The following is an 18,845-nucleotide window of genomic DNA, read 5'->3' as shown; positions in this document are numbered from 1 at the left end:
ATTTAAATACACTTAACCATTATAACAATAACAGTAAACAAATAACATAATGTATAATATTTAGACTTACATTCCCTTGAGGGGGAAGGTTATAAATTTCCTTGTAGTATCAAATTATCTTCTGGTGAAGTATATCATATCATCGGTATCTACTATTTTTCCTTTTGGTTATCCATATATTTTAATTATTTTTATTTTCTTAACCGCCTTCGTTCATTCTTATTTAATTTATTTAAATTCATACAATTTTTTTCTGAAAATGACTGTAAATAGATCTTTTGTAATTTGTTATATCCAAAAAAGAGAAGAAATAAAGTATTATTATTATATTTCAATTTAAGTTTTCATTTCTTCTCTTGAACCAATCATAGAAGTACTTCTAACCTTTATATTGTTATCAGATTTTTGCCAGAATTGTCCCTTCTAAGCTTTATATTGTTATCAGATTCTCCTGTTTAGCTCCTGGGTAATCACACCTATACACATTCCCACATTAATTAGATTTTTTTAAACTTGTTCTAAACCCCTTGCTGAAAGTTACTGTTTCCTAAACAGAATTTGCAGGATTAACCCCTGTATGGAGAAGTCCAATTAGCTTAAAGAATAACACCTGTGAATGAGAAAGAGCTTTTAAAATCAGTGGGAGACTTAAAAGATGGAGGCTGCTGCCAGAAAAATAGACTTGGGGCTTGTGTTTAACAGTAGCAAGGTAGGTCTACCTGGTGTTTTTTTTTAAATAATAATTTTGAATGCTTTGCAATAAAGTGGTGTTAATAAGGTGGGCTATAAATGGTTTCACAACAAATAGTACCTAAATTTTGCTCTTGTTGGAGGTTGGTGAAGTTGAAAAAAAGGTAGCGTTCCTTCCTTCTATGCTTCGCTTCTCTGCTCCATGAAAAAGCTGCCTTGAATCCACAGCAGAAGAAAAAAGAAATAATACCGTAGTACAGAATGTCAGAAATCGTGTTTGGTGCAAATGACACCATTGCAACAACACAAAAGCACGTAATAGATATAAACTGAATGTAAATCGCTCCAAACTTGACTGCAGAAAATACAATTTCAGCAATAGAGTGGACACCACCTGGAACTCATTACCAGACTGTTGTTGCTTCCCCCAACCCCAAAATCTTCAACGTTACATTATCTACAATTGTCCTCTCCTCTTTTCTAAGAGGTCTGTAAGGGGCGTGCATAAGTGCACTTTTGTGCCTAATGTCTCTGTCCTACTGTCTTATTATCCTTTCCATTACTATGTTCTACTTATGTTATGTTAATATGTACTATAATACTATACTTGTTTGACAAATGAATAAATAAATAAAAATAAATTGCCCTTCCAGCAAATCGCCCCATTTTGAAGAAAACCTAAAGCTGTGTTTAAATAATTAGGCCAGAATTTACCCTGCTGTATTTCAGCATAGGTGTTGCAGTTAGCAGGCAGAAATGCAAAAATCATTTTCAAAGCAATTGAGTTGGTATATGAGAGAGACAATTTAGCTTTGCCAAAAAAAAGTAGGAGGGAGCATGTGTCACCTAGAAATAGGTTGCGGAATTGCATAAAGCCGTGATGGTGAACCTATTGCACCCGTGCCAGAGGTGGGCATACAGTGTCTTCTCTGTGGGCACGTGAGCTGTTTTATTTTATTTATTTTACTTATTTTACTTATTTTACTTATTTTACTTATTTATTTTATTTTATTTATTTTATTTATTTTATTTATTTTATTTATTTTATTTATTTTATTTATTTTATTTATTATTATTATTATTATTATTATTATTATTATTATTATTATTATTATTATTTTTGTCCAATGCACAATAATACACAATGAAGATTATAGAGGATATAGTAAAGAAGAAATACGAGATACAGGAGAGACTATAGGACAGGGGATGGAAGGCACTCTAGTGCACTTATGTACGCCCCTTACTGACCTCTTAGGAATCTGGAGAGGTCAACTGTGGATAGTCTAAGGGTAAAATGTTGGAGGTTAGGGGATGATACTATAGAGTCCGGTAATGAGTTCCACGCTTCGACAACCCGATTACTAAAGTCATGTTTTTTACAGTAAAGTTTGGAGCGGATAATATTAAGCTTGAATCTGTTGTGTGCTCTTGTGTTGTTGTGGTTGAAGCTGTGGTTTGACAGGCAGGACATTGCAGCATATGATCTTGTGGGCAATACTTAGATCATATTTAAGGCATCGTAGTTCTAAGCTTTCTAGGCCCAGGATTGAAAGTCTAGTCTTGTAGGGTATTCTGTTTCGAGTGGAGGAGTGAAGGGCTCTTCTTGTGAAGTATCTTTGAACATTTTCAAGGGTGTTAATGTCTGAGATGCGATATGGGCTCCAAACAGATGAGCTGTATTCGAGGATGGGTCTGGCTAAAGTTTTGTAAGCTCTGGTAAGTAGTGTGAGATTTCCAGAGCAGAAGCTACGTAGGATTAGATTAACAACTCTATTGACACAGATCAGCTCTGTCGAGCATGCGGCTGAAATTGAATTCAATAAATATACTGGAGCAGGAATCAATAGCCCTATGTGAACATCACTTCCAATGTTCAAACTGAGTGAGTGGTTGCAACTTTTTGTTTTCTTCAGCCAGGATGTTGGAGAATGGGAAGAGTGAAGAATGTTAGGGGGCGTGAGGGTTGTGCGAAACCAGTTTTGTTCAAGATAGGGTAATATATCTCCATCTTTTTAAATGGGGAAAAAAGCTGCTTGTTGTGACAGGGGATTTGTGCGGCAGGAGGCGGTCTCGGAGATATTCTGGTCCGATGCCATGAAGGGCTTTATAGGTCATAACCAACACTTTGAATTGTGACCGGAAACTGATCGGCAACCAATGCAGACTGCGGAGTGTTGGTATGACATGGGCATATTTAGGGAAGCCCATGATTGCTCTCGCAGCTGCATTCTGCACGATCTGAAGTTTCCGAACATTCTTCAAAGGTAACAGCGCTCCGTGCACCTTCGGCATTTCGCCATGTTGGCACATGACCACAGAGACATCTTAGAGACAGCCCTGGCTCTTCGGCTTTGAAATGGAGATGAGTACCACCACCTGAAACTGCAAACAACCACCACGCATGTCCATGGAAACCTTTACCTTTACCTTTAATACCTTTATTCTAAATTATAATCTCTCTGCCAATCATTGTGACTCCTGGTGGTTTCATGTTTGTGTGGTTCTCTTGACAACAATATGGAAAGTGTCATGTCGCTGTTTTCTTCTAGAGTTGTTATTCAACTACCCAGACTAGTCTACAGCCCTGGGATGTCCCCACCCAATTACTATGCAATTCCTATTCTTCTTCGTTTTTGCAAGAGCAGCCAAGGTCGGTTCGACGGTGTCACCTTCGCTAGGGAATTCTTTTAAGAGGGCAGGGATGGGCCACAAGCTGGAACGGCGGGAACACTGCTTTGGAGGCGGAAATGGAGCCCATAGACTCGCTCCATTGCCGCCGGGCGTTCCTTGCCTTCTGATGCTTTGGAAAATAGGCCGACCCCTTCTTCTTTGTGGCAGACCCTCAAATACTGAAATACAGTGTTCCCTCGATTTTCACGGGGGATGCGTTCCGAGACTGCCCGCGAAAATCGAATTTCCGCGAAGTAGAGATGCAGAAGTAAATACACTATTTTTGGCTATGAACAGTGTCACAAGCCTTCCCTTAACACTTTAAACTCCTAAATTACAATTTCCCATTCCCTTAGCAACCATTTAGATTATTACTCACCATGTTTATTTATTAAAGTTTATTTAAAAACATATTTATTAAAGGCGGATGAAAGTTTGGCGATGACATATGACGTCATCGGGCAGGGAAAACCGTGGTATAGGGGGGGGGACCGCAAAGTATTTTTAATTAATATTTTTGAAAAACCGTGGTATAGTGTCGTCAGGCATGGGGGAATTGAGACTTTCCCTCCCCCTAGGCTTATAAAATTTATGCATGGCATGCTAGTATGTATGATTGGTTTCTAAATTGGGGTTTTTAAATTAACTTAAATATTAGATTTGTTTATATTGTATTATTATTGCTGTGAGCCGCCCCGAGTCTGCAGAGAGGGGCGGCATACAAATCTGATTAATAAAATAAAATAATGAAATAGCCGTTTCGCAAAGTTCGAACCCGCGAAAATAGAGGGAACACTGTACTGCTATCATGTCCCCCCTAGTCCTTCTATTTACAAGACTGTCTCCTGCCATATACCTTCCAGAGACCTATTAGATCACAAGGAGTTGGCCTTCTCCAGGTCCCGTCGACTAAACCATGCAGGTTGACGGGCCCATGGGGGAGGGCCTTCTCTGTAGCTGCCCCGACGTTACAGAACCAGCTGCCCCCCAATGTCCGTATTTCTCCCACCCTATTGTCCTTTCGAAAAGACGTAAATACCTGGCTTTGCCTGCAGGCCTGGGGGCCGTGAATGTAACATCATATCACGGCCAAATTGTAAGTGATTCTGTATTCGTGTGTGTTTGATAGTTCATTATTATTATGGTTTTACTGTTCTTTATTAACTAATATTTGACTTTTGTTATATTGTATGTATTATTTATTGGGGTGGTTTTTGAAAAAGATTTTATTAAATATCTACATTAAAAATACACAACAAGAAACAACATGATGAAAATATGTACACATAAGAAAGAAATGAAAAAAAGAGAAAAGAAAAAGAAAGAAGAAGATAAGGAAAAAAAGAAATAAAGCATCCTGCTTTATACATAACATATTTGGTATCATTATTTACGATTTGCACTACCCAAAGAGTAGTGTAATTTACATGCAGCTTACATCTAGTTTACAAAGAAAAATCTTCCTTTTAACAATTGTTATATATTTAATACATAAATACAATCTTATAATTTCCTTGTTATTATATCAATCATATATCCTTTTTTCTTCTTCAATGGTATAATAGTGCTATAATTTGTTAATATTTGTTGATATTAATTAAGTTTATTGTCTCTAGATTTGGATTTGGGGTTCCTAATTTCTTTTCATTTTATTTTAATTTATTTTTTGCAACCCAGAAATACCATCTGTCCCAACTTTTGTGAAAGTCCTCCATGTCCTTATCCTGTAGTTCGTAAGTCAATTTAGTCATTTCCACTACCTGGTAGATTTTAGCTATCACATTATATATCGTTGGTGTGAGTTCCTCTTTCCAGCATTGAGCATATGTAATTCTTGCCGCTGTTGTAGTATGCAGTATTACATGTCTGTCATTCTTTGAAAAATTTTGCCTGAATATTCCAAGTAAAAACAATTCTGGTTTTGTAAATATTTCCTTTCCTATAATTCCTTCTATCATATTTATAATTTTTCCCCAGAATTGTTTAGCTGATGGACACGTCCACCACATGTGATAATAGGTGCCCGTTTTTTTCCGGCACTTCCAGCAGATGGGGGAAAGTTTAGGGTACCTTTTGGACAGGCGAGCTGGAGGAAGATGCCACCTGTAGAACATCTTATAGATATTCTATCTGTATGGGATTGAGAGCATTATTTTATAGTTAACTGTCCATATTTTTTCCCATTCTGATAAATTTATTGTGTATCCAAAATTTTGCCCCCAGGCTATCATACTTCCTTTTATTTATTGTTGTAAGCTGCCCTGAGTCAGTATTTGGGATTGGGCGACATGGAAGTCAAATTAATCAAATTAAATTAAATTCTTTTTACTAGGCAAGTATTCCAGTCTAGGTTCTCGAGAGTGTCAAGTCTTTCTGGAGACCTCACCTACAAAAAGATATTGACAAAATTGAACGGGTCCAAAGACGGGCTACAAAAATGGTGGGAGGTCTTAAGCATAAAACTTATCAGGAAAGACTTAGTGAACTCAATCTGTATAGTCTGGAGGACAGAAGGAAAAGGGGGGACATGATCGAAACATTTAAATATGTGAAAGGGTTAAATAAGGTTCAGGAGGGAAGGGTTTTTAATAGGAAAGTGAACCCAAGAACAAGAGGGCACAATCTGAGGTTAGTTGGGGGAAAGATCAGAAGCAACGTGGGAAAATATTATTTTATTGAAAGAGTAGTAAATGCTTGGAACAAACTTCATCAGACGTGGTTGGTAAATCTACAGGAACTGAATTTAAACATGCCTGGGATAAACATATATCCATCCTAAGATATAATACAGGAAATAGTATAAGGGCAGACTAGATGGACCATGAGGTCTTTTTCTGCCATCAATCTTCTGTGTTTCTATGTTTCTTTTGCTAATGCATCCCAAGTTGTAAATACAGCAAGAGAGAGGAAGAACAAGTAATCTTGCCAGTTCTTCATCGCTTCTTTAAAAAATATTTAATGCTTAATATTTCTAGTGGGAAAATACCGGCATAGAGCATTTGGGGTAATTGCAGACTAATTGTCGTTTTGCCAGGATTTTGTTCCAAGCGAATTGTAAAGGGCATGTGTATTAGCGCATAGCAACCACCGTCGACGAATAAGAATAGAAAGAGTGGGTGGCTGATATATACCTTGGAGGGTGAAAAAAACGACCAGGGATGTGAATTGCCCACATTTCCAATTAGAACGAGGTAAAAAGCACTAGAAGAATCCACCTCCGTTTTTGCCCTGTTTTCCACGCAGTTCACCCAGAGAAACTTTGCAAGCTTTGATGGGATAATTGTTCTTCGAATGTAGCATTTCAGATGGTGAATCTAAAATCTCTCTCGTTTCATGGCTAAGTTTGTGATCAGTTGAATTCTCAACAGAAGGAAAGGGGGGGACATGATTGAAACATGATTGACACAATCTGAAGTTAGTTGGGGGAAAGATCAAAAGCAACATGAGAAAATATTATTTTACTGAAAGAGTAGTAGATCCTTGGAACAAACTTCCAGCAGATGTGGTAGATAAATCCACAGTAACTGAATTTAAACATGCCTGGGATAAACATATATCCATCCTAAGATAAAATACAGAAAATAGTATAAGGGCAGACTAGATGGACCATGAGGTCTTTTTCTGCCGTCAGACCTCTATGTTTCTATGTTTCTATATATTAAAGGGTTAAATAAGGTCCAGGAGGGAAGTGTTTTTAATAGGAAAGTGAACACAAGAACAAGGGGACACAATCTGAAGTTAGTTGGGGGAAAGATCAAAAGCAACATGAGAAAATATTATTTTACTGAAAGAGTAGTAGATCCTTGGAACAAACTTCCAGCTGGCGTGGTAGATAAATCCACAGTAACTGAATTTAAACATGCCTGGGATAAACATATATCCATTGTAAGATAAAATACAGAAAATAGTACAAGGGCAGACTAGATGGACCATGAGGTCTTTTTCTGCCGTCAGACTTCTATGTTTCTATGTTTCTAACAGTTTGAAAATGCTGGAGGTTACGTGATTACTCCATGCTTCAAATATGGTTTATTTATTTATTTATTCATTCATTCATTCATTCATTCATCCATCCAATACACAATACATATGGAAGAGAATAGACATGAAGTAATATATATAAAGATAATATGTAAAAATAGAGGAGAAGATATATGAAAGGAAGAAAATATATGTGATATATGAGATAAAGGAAAGACAATTGGACAGGGGACGAAAGGCACACTAGTGCACTTATGTACGCCCCTTACTGACCTCTTAGAAACCTGGAGAGGTCAATCGTGGAGAGTCTAAGGGAGAAATGTTGGGGGTTAGGGGTTGACACAATTGAGTCCGGTAATGAGTTCCACGCTTCGACATCTCGATTGTTAAAGTCATATTTTTTACAACCAAGTTTGGAGCGGTTAATATTAACTTTGAATCTGTTGCGTGCTCTTGTGTTGTTGCGATTGAAGCTGAAGTAGTCATTGACCGGTAGGACGTTGCAGCATATGATCTTGTGGGCAATACTTAAATCATGTTTTAGGCGCCGTAGTTCTAAGCTTTCTAGAGCCAGGATTGTTAGTCTATTTTCGTAGGGTCTTCTGTTTCGAGTGGAGGAGTGAAAGGCTCTTCTGCTGAAATATCTTTGGACGTTTTCAAGGGTGTTGATGTCCGAGATGTGGTATGGGTTCCAGACAGATGAGCTGTATTCAAGGATGGGTCTGGCAAAAGTTTTGTAGGCTCTTGCGAGTAGTGTGAGATTGCCGCAGCAGAAGCTACATAAATATGGTGGTGGTTTTTTTTTAAATTCTAGCTTTCCTTTCCTCTCTTCTAAGGAGGGGAGGGGAGGAGGGAGAAAGGAAGGAAAGAAGGAAGGAAACTTTGTCTTTCCCAAACTTTTGAAAACTCATCTATGTCGCCAGGCATGGAGGAATTGATATCTCCTTAGCTGCCTTTGACTTTAGGGATGATGTGTTTGGGTTGTATGACTGTTTTAATAGGGGTTTTTTAAAGACTGTTTTAACATTGGATTTGTATATGATGTTTTATTGTTGTGAGCCTCTCCGAGTCCTCGGAGAGGGGCGGCATACAAATCTAATAAATTATTATTAGATTAGATTAGATTAGATTAGATTTATTGGATTTATATGCCGCCCCTCTCCGCAGACTCGGGGCGGCTCACAACAATGGCAAAAAGCAATACATAGTGACAAATCTAATATTTACCAATCTAATTACAGTTTTAAGTTAAAAAAATTCATAAAAGCAATCCCAATATATATAAAAAATAAGCACACAATCAATCAAACACCAAAACAACATGGGCAAGGGGGAGATGTTTCAATTCCCCCATGCCTGACGGCAGAGGTGGGTTTTAAGGAGTTTACGAAAGGCGAGGAGGGTGGGGGCAATCCTAATCTCAGGGGGGAGCTGGTTCCAGAGGGTCGGAGCCACCACACAGAAGGCTCTTCCCCTAGGTCCCGCCAGACGACATTGTTTAGTCGACGGGACCCGAAGAAGGCCCACTCTGTGGGACCTAACCGGTCGCTGGGATTCATGCGGCAGAAGGCGGTCCCGAAGATATTCTGGTCCGGTGCCATGAAGGGCTTTATAGGTCATATTATTATTATTATTATTATTAAGGACAGGGAGTCTCTGCTCAAAGTCACTCATGCCCTCACCACCTCGAGGTTCGACTACTGCAACGCTCTCTACATGGGGCTACCTCTGAAGAGTGTTCGGAAACTTCAGATTGTGCAGAATGCGGCCGCGCGAGCAGTTATGGGTCACCCAAGATATGTACATGTTTCATCAACACTCCGTGGCCTGCACTGGTTGCTGACTAGTTTGCGGACACAATTCAAAGTGTTGGTAATGACCTATGAAACCCTACATGGCATCGGACCAGATTACCTACAAGACCGCCTTCTGCCGCACAAATCCCAGCGGCCAATCAGGTCCCACAGAGTTGGCCTTCTCCGGGTCCCGTCGACTAGACAGTGTCGTCTGGCAGGGCCTAGGGGAAAAGCCTTCTCTGTGGCGGCCCCAGCCCTCTGGAACCAGCTCCCTCCAGAGATTCGAACTGCCCCCACCCTCCTTGCCTTTCGCAAGAGCCTCATGACCTATCGATGTCACTAGGCATGGGGCAACTAGCACATGCCCCCCCTTCTGACCATTAATGTTAAGTGGGGTTATGATTATTAATATTGATTGCTTGATTGTGTAATATTGATTGTTTTTTTAAGATAATGTGTTTTAGTCATAATTTTAATTATTAGATTTGTACCTATATTGTTTTTATTGTTGTTGTGAGCTGACCGGAGTCTCCAGAGAGGAGCGGCATACAAGTATAATAAATCATTATTATTATTATTATTATTATTAAGGAAAGAAGGAAGGAAGGAAGGGAGGGAAGGGAGGGAGGGAGGGAGGAAAGAAAGAAGAAAGAAAGAAAGAAAAAGAAAGAAAGATAGATAGATAGATAGATAGATAGATAGATAGATAGAAGATAGAAAGAAAGAAAAAAGAAAGAAAGAAAGAAAGAGAAAGAAAGAGAAAGAAAGAAAGAAGAATGAAAGAAAGAAAGAAAGAGAAAGATAGATAGATAGATGATAGAAAGAAAGAAAGAAGAAAGAAAGAAAGATAGATAGATGATAGAAAGAAAGAAAGAAAGAAAGAAGAAAGAGGAAAGAAAGAAAGATAGATAGATAGATAGATAGATGATAGAAAGAAAGAAGAAAGAAAGAAAGAGAAAGAAAGAAAGAAAGATAGATAGATAGATGATAGAAAGAAAGAAAGAAGAAAGAAAGAAGAAAGAAAGAAAGAAAGAAAGAAAGAAGGAAGAAAGGAAGAAAGAAAGGAAGAAAGGAAGAAAGAGAGAGAGAGAAAGAAAGAAAGAAAGAAAGAAAGAAAGAAAGAAAGAAAGAAAGAAAGAATGGATTATTGCTCTGCATCTTCCTGACTGGCATAATTGCACATTTCTGCTGACCTTGGAATCTGCCAGCTACTAAGGCGCATGAATTGTGGATGTTTTAAGGGCTTGGATGGACAATAACATCATTATTGGGAGCCAATTTGGCCTAGTGGTTAAGGCACCAAGCTAGAAAGCAGGAAAATGTGAGTTCCAATCCAGCCTAAGGGATAGAAGCCAAATGGGTGATGCAGGACCAAGTTAACCTTTTTCAACCCAACCCACTTCCCAGTGTTGTTGTTGTTGTTAGGAAAATAAGGCGTGTTAGTTGGGGGAAAGTTAGTTGGGGGAAAGATCAAAGGCAACATGAGAAAATATTATTTTACTGAAAGAGTAGTAGATCCTTGGAACAAACTTCCAGCAGACGTGGTTGGTAAATCCACAGTAACTGAATTTAAACATGCCTGGGATAAACATAGATCCATTGTAAGATAAAATACAGGAAATAGTATAAGGGCAGACTAGATGGACCATGAGGTCTTTTTCTGCCGTCAGTCTTCTATGTTTCTATAATAATAATAATAATAATAATAATAATAATAATAATAATAATAACAACAACAACAACAACAACAACAACAACAACAATAATAATATTATTATAATGGGAGGGAAAATAGGAAAGGCAGGGTAAAAAAGAAACAAAACCCACAGAAGAGGTGTTTCAACACAGGTTCTTGTTTATTATTACACACTGTAAGCAGAGCACGGGTTTTTTGCTTTCAGGTAAGGTTTTACAGCGCGCATCATACATACAGTCTGGAAAAGCATTGCTTTGAATCCAGTTTGGGCTGTTGCGTGACTGCCATGCTTGACGTTTTCTCAGCCACATGCAAGGACTTGGGAGGGTGATGAGAAAGAGGCTGTGATCATCAAACGTCCCACTTTGCCAACCAGCAAGTCGAGGCAAAGACCTCCTCATTCTAAGACCTGATGCTTTCTGCCTGGTAGACTGCCAAAGACGCATCCTGCACAAAACAGGAATTGCTGAAGACTCAAGACAGTTCCTGAAATGTCCAAATGCATTTTCTGAAATCATTAGGGCAGGGGCAGAAGCATCATTCCTTGCAGAGGGTTGGGACACCCGCTCCCATTATCCTCGGCCAACATAGCCAACAGCAAGAGACTTTTAGTTCAAAGGATGCTAAACTAGGATCTTGGTATTTGAGAAGGGGTTATTTCCTTTTTGCTGTTTTGCAATCTTAATTAAAATTCCATCTTCCCCAATTGACTTAGAACAGTGGTTCTCCACCTTTCTAAATGCCGCAACCCTTTAATACAGTTCCTCATGTGGTGGTGACCCCCAGCCATAAGTCTTGCACCAATTCTCCCAACAGAGCTTTAAGCGGATTGGCAGGAAGGTCAGAGGGACACGCCCACTGTAAACACCTGATTGGTCGGATTGTAAAAATATGTTCCAAGGTGCCAGAATAGGACCTTTAGTTCCTAACCACCATGGGAAATTTGTTTTCTCCCATGGTCTCAGGCCACCCCTGTAAAACGGTCGTTCGACACCCCAAAGGGATCCTGCCGACCCCCAGGTTGAGAACCACTGCCTTAGAAAGAAGGAAATAATTTATTAACACCAGAGAGGGAAAATTATATTCCCAAGTCTTCTACCTTTGGGGAATGATCCTACACAGAACAGTCAGTGCCTACGAGACTTTAAAATCTTTAGTGTTGGCAAACCAACTAAACTAGAGCCTGGCATACATTCATATATGAAACTACTGTATATATTTTCAGATGATCCCATTGGAAGTCAAAATATGCCTTGAAAACCTGAGAGGTTTTAAAGGTAGGGATCTTCAAACTTGGCAACTTTAAGACTTATAGACTTCAATGCTCAGAATTCTCCAGCCAGCTAGAATAGAAAGGGTCAATTTTGTCTTAAAATGCTTCCATGCTTGGCAAGCGTTTTTCAGGGTTGTTCACTACTCTGGATTCAAAGGTTTTTTAAAAATTTAAAAAGTGCTTGGCAAGGCAAATAAGGGATCTGTTATCAGCTCCTTAAAATGAGTTTGCCAAGACTTGTTGCAGCTGCCAAAATCTGTCATGAAAACTTCAGGAAAGGGGTAGAAGTTTTGGGGAGTGGCAGATGGGTGCTAGTGCCTTCTCCACCTCATCCCCAATGTGCTCCCATGTACTCTACAATCCTGCCCTCTTCCTTTCATCTGACTTGGGCCTAGAACACACCATGAATAGTTGATTCTTTTCTTGAGTCAAAACTCAAGAAGGTTATACAGATCGTCCTCAGCTTATGTAACAGTTCATTTAACGACTTTTGGAAGTTACGACAGCGTTGAAAAAAGTGACTTACTACTCTTGTTCACACGAAAGTATTAAAATGGTGCACAACTGTCTCACTTAGCAAATTGGACTCAATGGTAATCCTAAATTGAAGAGTGCCTGCACTAGGACCAAGGACCTACCACAACTTGCACTTATATAAACCCGTCTGAATTATAGTTAAATATCGTAAATAGGCTCACTGTCCTGTCAAGGATTTACGTCAACAAACTGCAATCTGCTCATATTTTTAAACCTTTGTAGACTCAGGGGATGCTGGGCTTCTATTCTCCAGCCAAGCTTAACCTATTCTAAAGAAATTCCCTGTTTGGTTGTCCCAGATGTGCATCGCAGTAATAATAATTCTAGCGATACGCTTGTATTCGGAATCATTACTGGGAAAGCTTTTGCCGATTTTATGGTTTTAAAAGAAATACAGTGGTACCTCTACTTAAGAACTTTTGTAGATAAAAACCGTGCATTCAAGATTTTATTGCCTCTTCCTAAGAAGCATTTTCTACTTAAGAACCTGAGCCTGGAAAAAATTCCCAGGAAATTTGAGAGTGGCACGAAGGCCCGGACAGTTTCCTGCCATTCCCCCTTTGATCCCGGCCATCTTGGGCTTTTCTGGGCTGCCAGAGGAGCCTTTCGGTGGCACTTAAGGAGGCTTTGGCAGTCTAGAGCAAACAAAGCATTTTCCTTTCTCTGGGCGCTTGGAGAGGGAATAAAAATCTGCCAGCACCCTGAGAAAAGAAACGCTCCCTTCGCTCTGGACAGCCCAGAGCAAACGGAGCGTTTTCCTTTCTCTGGGTGTTGCATCAGAGTCCTTTTTTTAAAAAAAAAGCCTTAAAGTTTTGGATTTTTAAAAATTCCCCTCCTCACCTTCTCCCTTCGGCAGCGACTATCTTCCTCCTCCTCTTCTTCCTCCTCCTCCTCCTCCCACCCAAATTCTGAGCTTTTATTATTTTCCTAATGGGTTTGCACGCATTATTTGCTTTTACATTGATTCCTATGGGAAAAATTGCTTCTACTTAAGAACGTTTCTACTTAAGAACCTGGTCACGGAACGAATTAAGTTCTTAAGTAGAGGTACCACTGTATTAGGTCTCTCCATCACCTTTTCCTTTATGGTGGAGTTACACTGACGTTTAAGAAGCGCTTTGGCACATAAAGCCATTCTGCTCTTATTTGAAAATGGGCAAAGGACCAAGTACAAATAAAATGAACTTTCAGATTTGTAGGGTAGCACCTGATTTGCATGTAATTAGAAGAAAATTGAGGAGATAGCTGTTGACAATGCTGGAGAAGAACTTCCAGCCGGGAGGTGACATAACATGTCCATCTGTTAGAACATTCTTCCAGATGGTTAAAAAAAATTGTTTTTTTTTCACCTCCCTTTTTTTTCCATAAAAGTTGGCCCGTGTTCACCCATCACCTGATTAACCTCATCAAATAATATGGCATGACCCAATTACACAAGACCTCTGCATTACATTTCTAACACTTGGAAAGAAAAAAAAAGAAAGATTGAAACAAAATTACCCGCTTCTCTCTAGCTTTGCTGTATAAAATTAAACAGATTCATTTTAGGTAGTTAATCATGAACGATCGCTCTCTCTTAAATTGGGACACAGCCCAGATTCCTTTCGATTTGAGAATCAACACCCTAAGCTTTAGTTTGGAATAAATGTTTCTACTAGTTTTTTCTCATCATTCCTATCATCCTTTTCCTCCCACTTAGGACTGTATGACTGTAACCTATTGCTTGTATCCTAAGATTTTTATTAATATTGATTGTTTCTTCATTGCTTATTTGACCCCTATGACAATCATTAAGTGTTGTACCACATGATTCTTGACAAATGTATCTTTTTCTCTTATGTACGCTGAGAGCATATGCACCAAGACAAATTCCTTGTGTGTCCAATCACACATGGCCAATAAAAATTCTATTCTATTCTATTCTATTCTAAATATTACAAAATTGCACTAGGAATAGACTTCCTAAATGGGATTGAGGACTGGCTGGTGGAGAATTTCCATCACCAAGGAATTATAGCACCATCAAATCATTCCATGTCTTATGAGCCACGATTGGGGGACATTTCAATGCCTCTCTTCAGAAAAAAATAATAATAATGTCCATATTTTTGCACCTGTATTATTGTAGTTGGAGCAGTCCCTGTTCTGTAGCCGCACTGCAACCAAAGTTGTAGTAACTTTTACCTGCTTGCTCACATAGTCTGGTCTGCTTTTCGGTAGCCGAACGTTCCCTTGTCACTTGGGGTGTATGAAATGGAGAAACATTTTCCCCGATTAAAATAAATTGATGATGATCCCGCCCCGCCTCTTGCTGCTGTTTTTTCACAGCTGGAGAAAGCATGATACAAATCTAGCCTCAAATGACATTTGGGTTTCTGAGTGTACACAGACAAAGCCGAGAAGAGTTAAGGGCAGCCTCTAAAATACCGACAGCATTTCCTGGAGCAAGGGACGCTTTAACAATTGGCAAAAAATTGCAATAGGCAGGGCAGTATAATAAACAGCCAGGAGAGAAAAAGCCAGCTCCTTATTCTTAATGCCAGCAGCATTTGTGGCACAGGACATACGGCAACACAGTTGGCTTCACAGCTGGACACTTGGAAAGTTTAAAAGGTTGCGCCAAGAATAATAATAGTAATAATTAAAAAAAAACAAAACACACAGGGTCCTGAAATTTCCCCACCACCTTCATGGAGATGCTTCTTCACCTGAAGATCTGAATTTTTTGGTTCTTATATACTTCTAATTTGGGATTCTGGGGATATGCATTGGTTGCCGATTAGTTTCCGGACACAAAGTGTTGGTGATGACCTATAAAGCCCTACAAGGCATCGGACCAGAATGCTTGCGGGACCGCCTTCTGCCGGATAAATTCCAGCGTCCGGTCAGGTCCCACAGAGTTGGCCTTCTCCAGGTCCCGTCGACCAAACAATGTCATCTGGCAGGGCCTAGGGGAAGAGTCTTTTCTGTGGTGGCCCCGGCCCTCTGGAATCAACTCCCCCCAGAGATTCGAACTGCTTCCGCCCTCCTCGCCTTTTGCAAGAGCCATGAGGCATGGGGTAACTAATGTATCCCCCTTCTGACTATTAAAAGTTATGAGTGGGTATGATTGTGTATATAATAATAAGATAATTAGATTAGATTAGATTTATTGGATTTATATGCCGCCCCTCTCCGCAAACTCGGGGCGGCTCACAACAAGGCTCAAAACAGTTTTAATTATTATTGTACTGTTTTATTGTTGTTGTGAGCCGCCCTGAGCATACAAATCTAATAAATTATTATTAATTATTATTAATTTAACATGGGGTGACTGAAGCCAGCCTGATCAAATAATCATCAATTATCAAGTTGTGGACCATCTCAGGGGAATTCCTTCCACTGGTTCAGCCTCCTTCCATCAGAATCCCTTTCTGTGTTTGATTTGCCCACACAACCACAACTGCAAGTTTTGCTTTGGGATGGCTTAGATTTGTATGCCGCCCCGAGTTTTCGGAGAGGGGCGGCATACAAATCCAAATAATAAATAAATAAAATAAATAAATGTCAACCAATGGAACAGAAGTTGCCCTTGGATGTTGTGGGAGCTTGAGACTTTCAAGAAGAGGTTGGATTGCCAATTGTCAGAAATGGTGGAGGGTCTCCTGCTTGGGTGAGGGACGGGGTTGGACTAGATGACCTCTAAAGTCTTCTCCCTGCCTTTTCCAGTTACAGTTTCAGAGGCTCGGGTTTGTAAGTGGAACATGGTTCTTGAGAAGAGGCAAAAAAAATTTGAACACCCGGTTCTTACCTAGAGAAGTAGAGGTATTTTTAGGTAGAGGTGCCACTGTATTGTGTTTGTTATTTACATATGTGTTGTGGTTAGCTCTGGCCCTGCTCCTGCCCCAAGGACTGTGGATGTGGGGCAGACATCCACATGCTGCAGGCCTGTTTTGCCCCCCCCCCCGGTGGAATCTGCTGATGAAGGCTCCTCTGACCAAGAAGACATGAGTGACAGGGAGGAGGAGAGTGTGGCAGACAGCACAGAAGGAGATCAAGTATCTAGCTCCTCCTTGGATTCAGAACAAGAGTTAATGATACAGCCACGCATGCAGAGAGCGATGCATAGGCAGCAACAACTGAGAGATTATTATCAAAGAAAATGAGGCCACCTGTGGTTGGGTGGGGCTGTGGTTATTAGTGAGGCTGCCTGTGGGTTTGGCCATTGTGGAGGATTATCTGATCCTTGTGTTTCGTGACTGCTTTACTGACTTTGACCTTTTGTGTGCTGATTATCCCCCGCTTTGAAACTAAACCAGAGCAAAGTGTGTTTCACTTTATGAAAGAAGGACTGTGAATTGCCTCCCAGCTGCAAGCTAAGTATCTCAGAACTGATAAGGGACTTGTACAAATTACCAGTTTGTTTGGAGACCAGTGCTCTTTGCTATACCAAAAGAGAGCTTAGTTTATGTGAATTTCATTATAAAGAACATTGTTTTGAATTTTCAAACGTGTGTGTGTCTGAAATTTGTACCTGTGAATTTTGGGGAGGAGTCTACCAGAACACATATGTTTTATCTTAAGGTGGAGAATTTTTTTAAAAAAAATTCTACCCAAGAGTATCTAATGAAAGTTGGCTGCGTGCACGCGAGGTTTTTCCTTCAAGTTCTCTCTGAAATGGGAGAGCCCTTTTTAAATTGTGGGGCTGATTGTCTTCCAGGCCTCAGGCTTCTAACTTACCGCTGCTACCGAATGAATTGTCTTTAAGATCTCAAGCCACATCTCAACCGGATCGGTGGAGAGGGAAGAAGGAGAGGCCCAGAATTTCTGGACGGTCAAGTTAGGCAGCCTTCTCGAAGCTCCCTGCGGGGAAGAAAGGATGCTATCGGCAGCTTTGCCCTGATAAAGGAAACAATCACCCAGGCAACCTGAGAAAACCCACAGAAGCAAAACTCCCTACGATGGAGGCCAAGCCTTCAGCTTGAGGAGGGTGGCTGGCAGATGTGGCGAGCAGATGTTAAAGAGCAGGTCTAGCCTGCCTTGGGAAGCCGGTTCCTGCCGAGGGACTGAAGGCATGGACACATCGAGATTGCACGGAACTGGGGAGTGGCTGCAAATGAATCGTTCTCCTTTCGGACCAAGAGAGGTTCCGTCTGGAGGAAGGAAGTATTGTATTGGCAGTTCTGTGTTAGCAAAAAAACTTCCAATTCCCATCGGCGAGTATTCTGAGCAGAGACAGGTTACAAGCAGTGTGCCACAAGGGTCTGTTCAGGGTCCTATTCTTTTTAATATGTTGTGAGTGACATAAGGGAAGGTTTGGTAGGGAAGGTTTGCCTATTTGCCGATGACCTCTAAAGTGTGCAATAGGGTTGATATTCCTGGAGGCATCTGTAATATGGCAAATGATTTAGCTTTACTAGATAAATGGTCAAAGCAATGGAAACTGCAGTTTAATGTTTCCAAATGTAAAATAATGCACTTGGGGAAAAGGAATCCTCAATCTGAGTATTGTATTGGCAGTTCTGTGTTAGCAAAAACTTCAGAAGAGAAGGATTTAGGGATGGTGATTTCTGACAGTCTCCAAGTCAGGCGGTAGGGAAAGCAAGTAGAATGCTTGGCTGCATAGCTAGAGGTATAACAAGCAGGAAGAGGGGGTTGTGATCCCCTTATATAGAGCGCTGGTGAGACCACATTTGGAGTACTGTGTTCAGTTCTGGAGACCTCACCTACAAAAAGATATTGATCAAATTGAACGGGTCCAAAGGCAGCCTACAAAAATGGTGGAAGGTCTTAAGCATAAAACGTATCAGGAAAGACTTCATGAACTCAATCTGTCTAGTCTGGAGGACAGAAGGAAAAGGGGGGACATGATCTAAACATTGAAATATGTTAAAGGGTTAAATAAGGTTCAGGAGGGAAGTGTTCTTAATAGGAAAGTGGACACAAGAACAAGGGGACACAATCTGAGATGAGTTGGGGGAAAGATCAGAAGCAGCGTGAGAAAATATTATTTGACTGAAAGAGGAGTAGATGCTTGGAACAAACTTCCAGCAGACGTGGTTGGTCAATCCACAGTAGCTGAATTTAAACATGCCAGGGATAAACATATATCCATCCTGAGATAAAATACAGGAAATAGTATAAGGGCAGACTAGATGGACCAGGAGGTCTTTTTCTGCGGTCAATCTTCTATGTTTCTAAAAGGGGAGAATCTTTCAGT

The 18,845-nt window shown here is 40.2% G+C and overlaps 1 protein-coding gene across 2 annotated transcripts in view; it reads left to right on the top strand.

The window, feature by feature from the left end:
- Nucleotides 1-647: 647 nt before the first annotated feature.
- Nucleotides 648-18,845, top strand: part of POLR3D (RNA polymerase III subunit D) — a 112,311-nt gene continuing 94,113 nt past the window's right edge. The window contains exon 1 of one of the 2 annotated variants that reach the window (XM_070765151.1): nt 648-709. Coding sequence is in view for 1 of the 2 variants with exons in the window: in XM_070765149.1 (XP_070621250.1) it covers nt 5,077-5,096 (20 nt within the window). In the remaining variant the exon portion in view is untranslated. Of the gene's footprint in view, nt 710-5,075; nt 5,097-18,845 lie in introns of those variants that run through there. The other variant, XM_070765149.1, reaches the window with a different exon arrangement.

Source organism: Erythrolamprus reginae, chromosome 12 (genome assembly GCF_031021105.1).
Source record: "Erythrolamprus reginae isolate rEryReg1 chromosome 12, rEryReg1.hap1, whole genome shotgun sequence".
In the NCBI taxonomy this organism is placed as follows: Eukaryota; Metazoa; Chordata; class Lepidosauria; order Squamata; family Dipsadidae; genus Erythrolamprus; species Erythrolamprus reginae.
The sequence above is the reverse complement of the archived record's forward strand: the minus strand, read 5'-3'. Positions and strand labels throughout refer to the sequence as shown.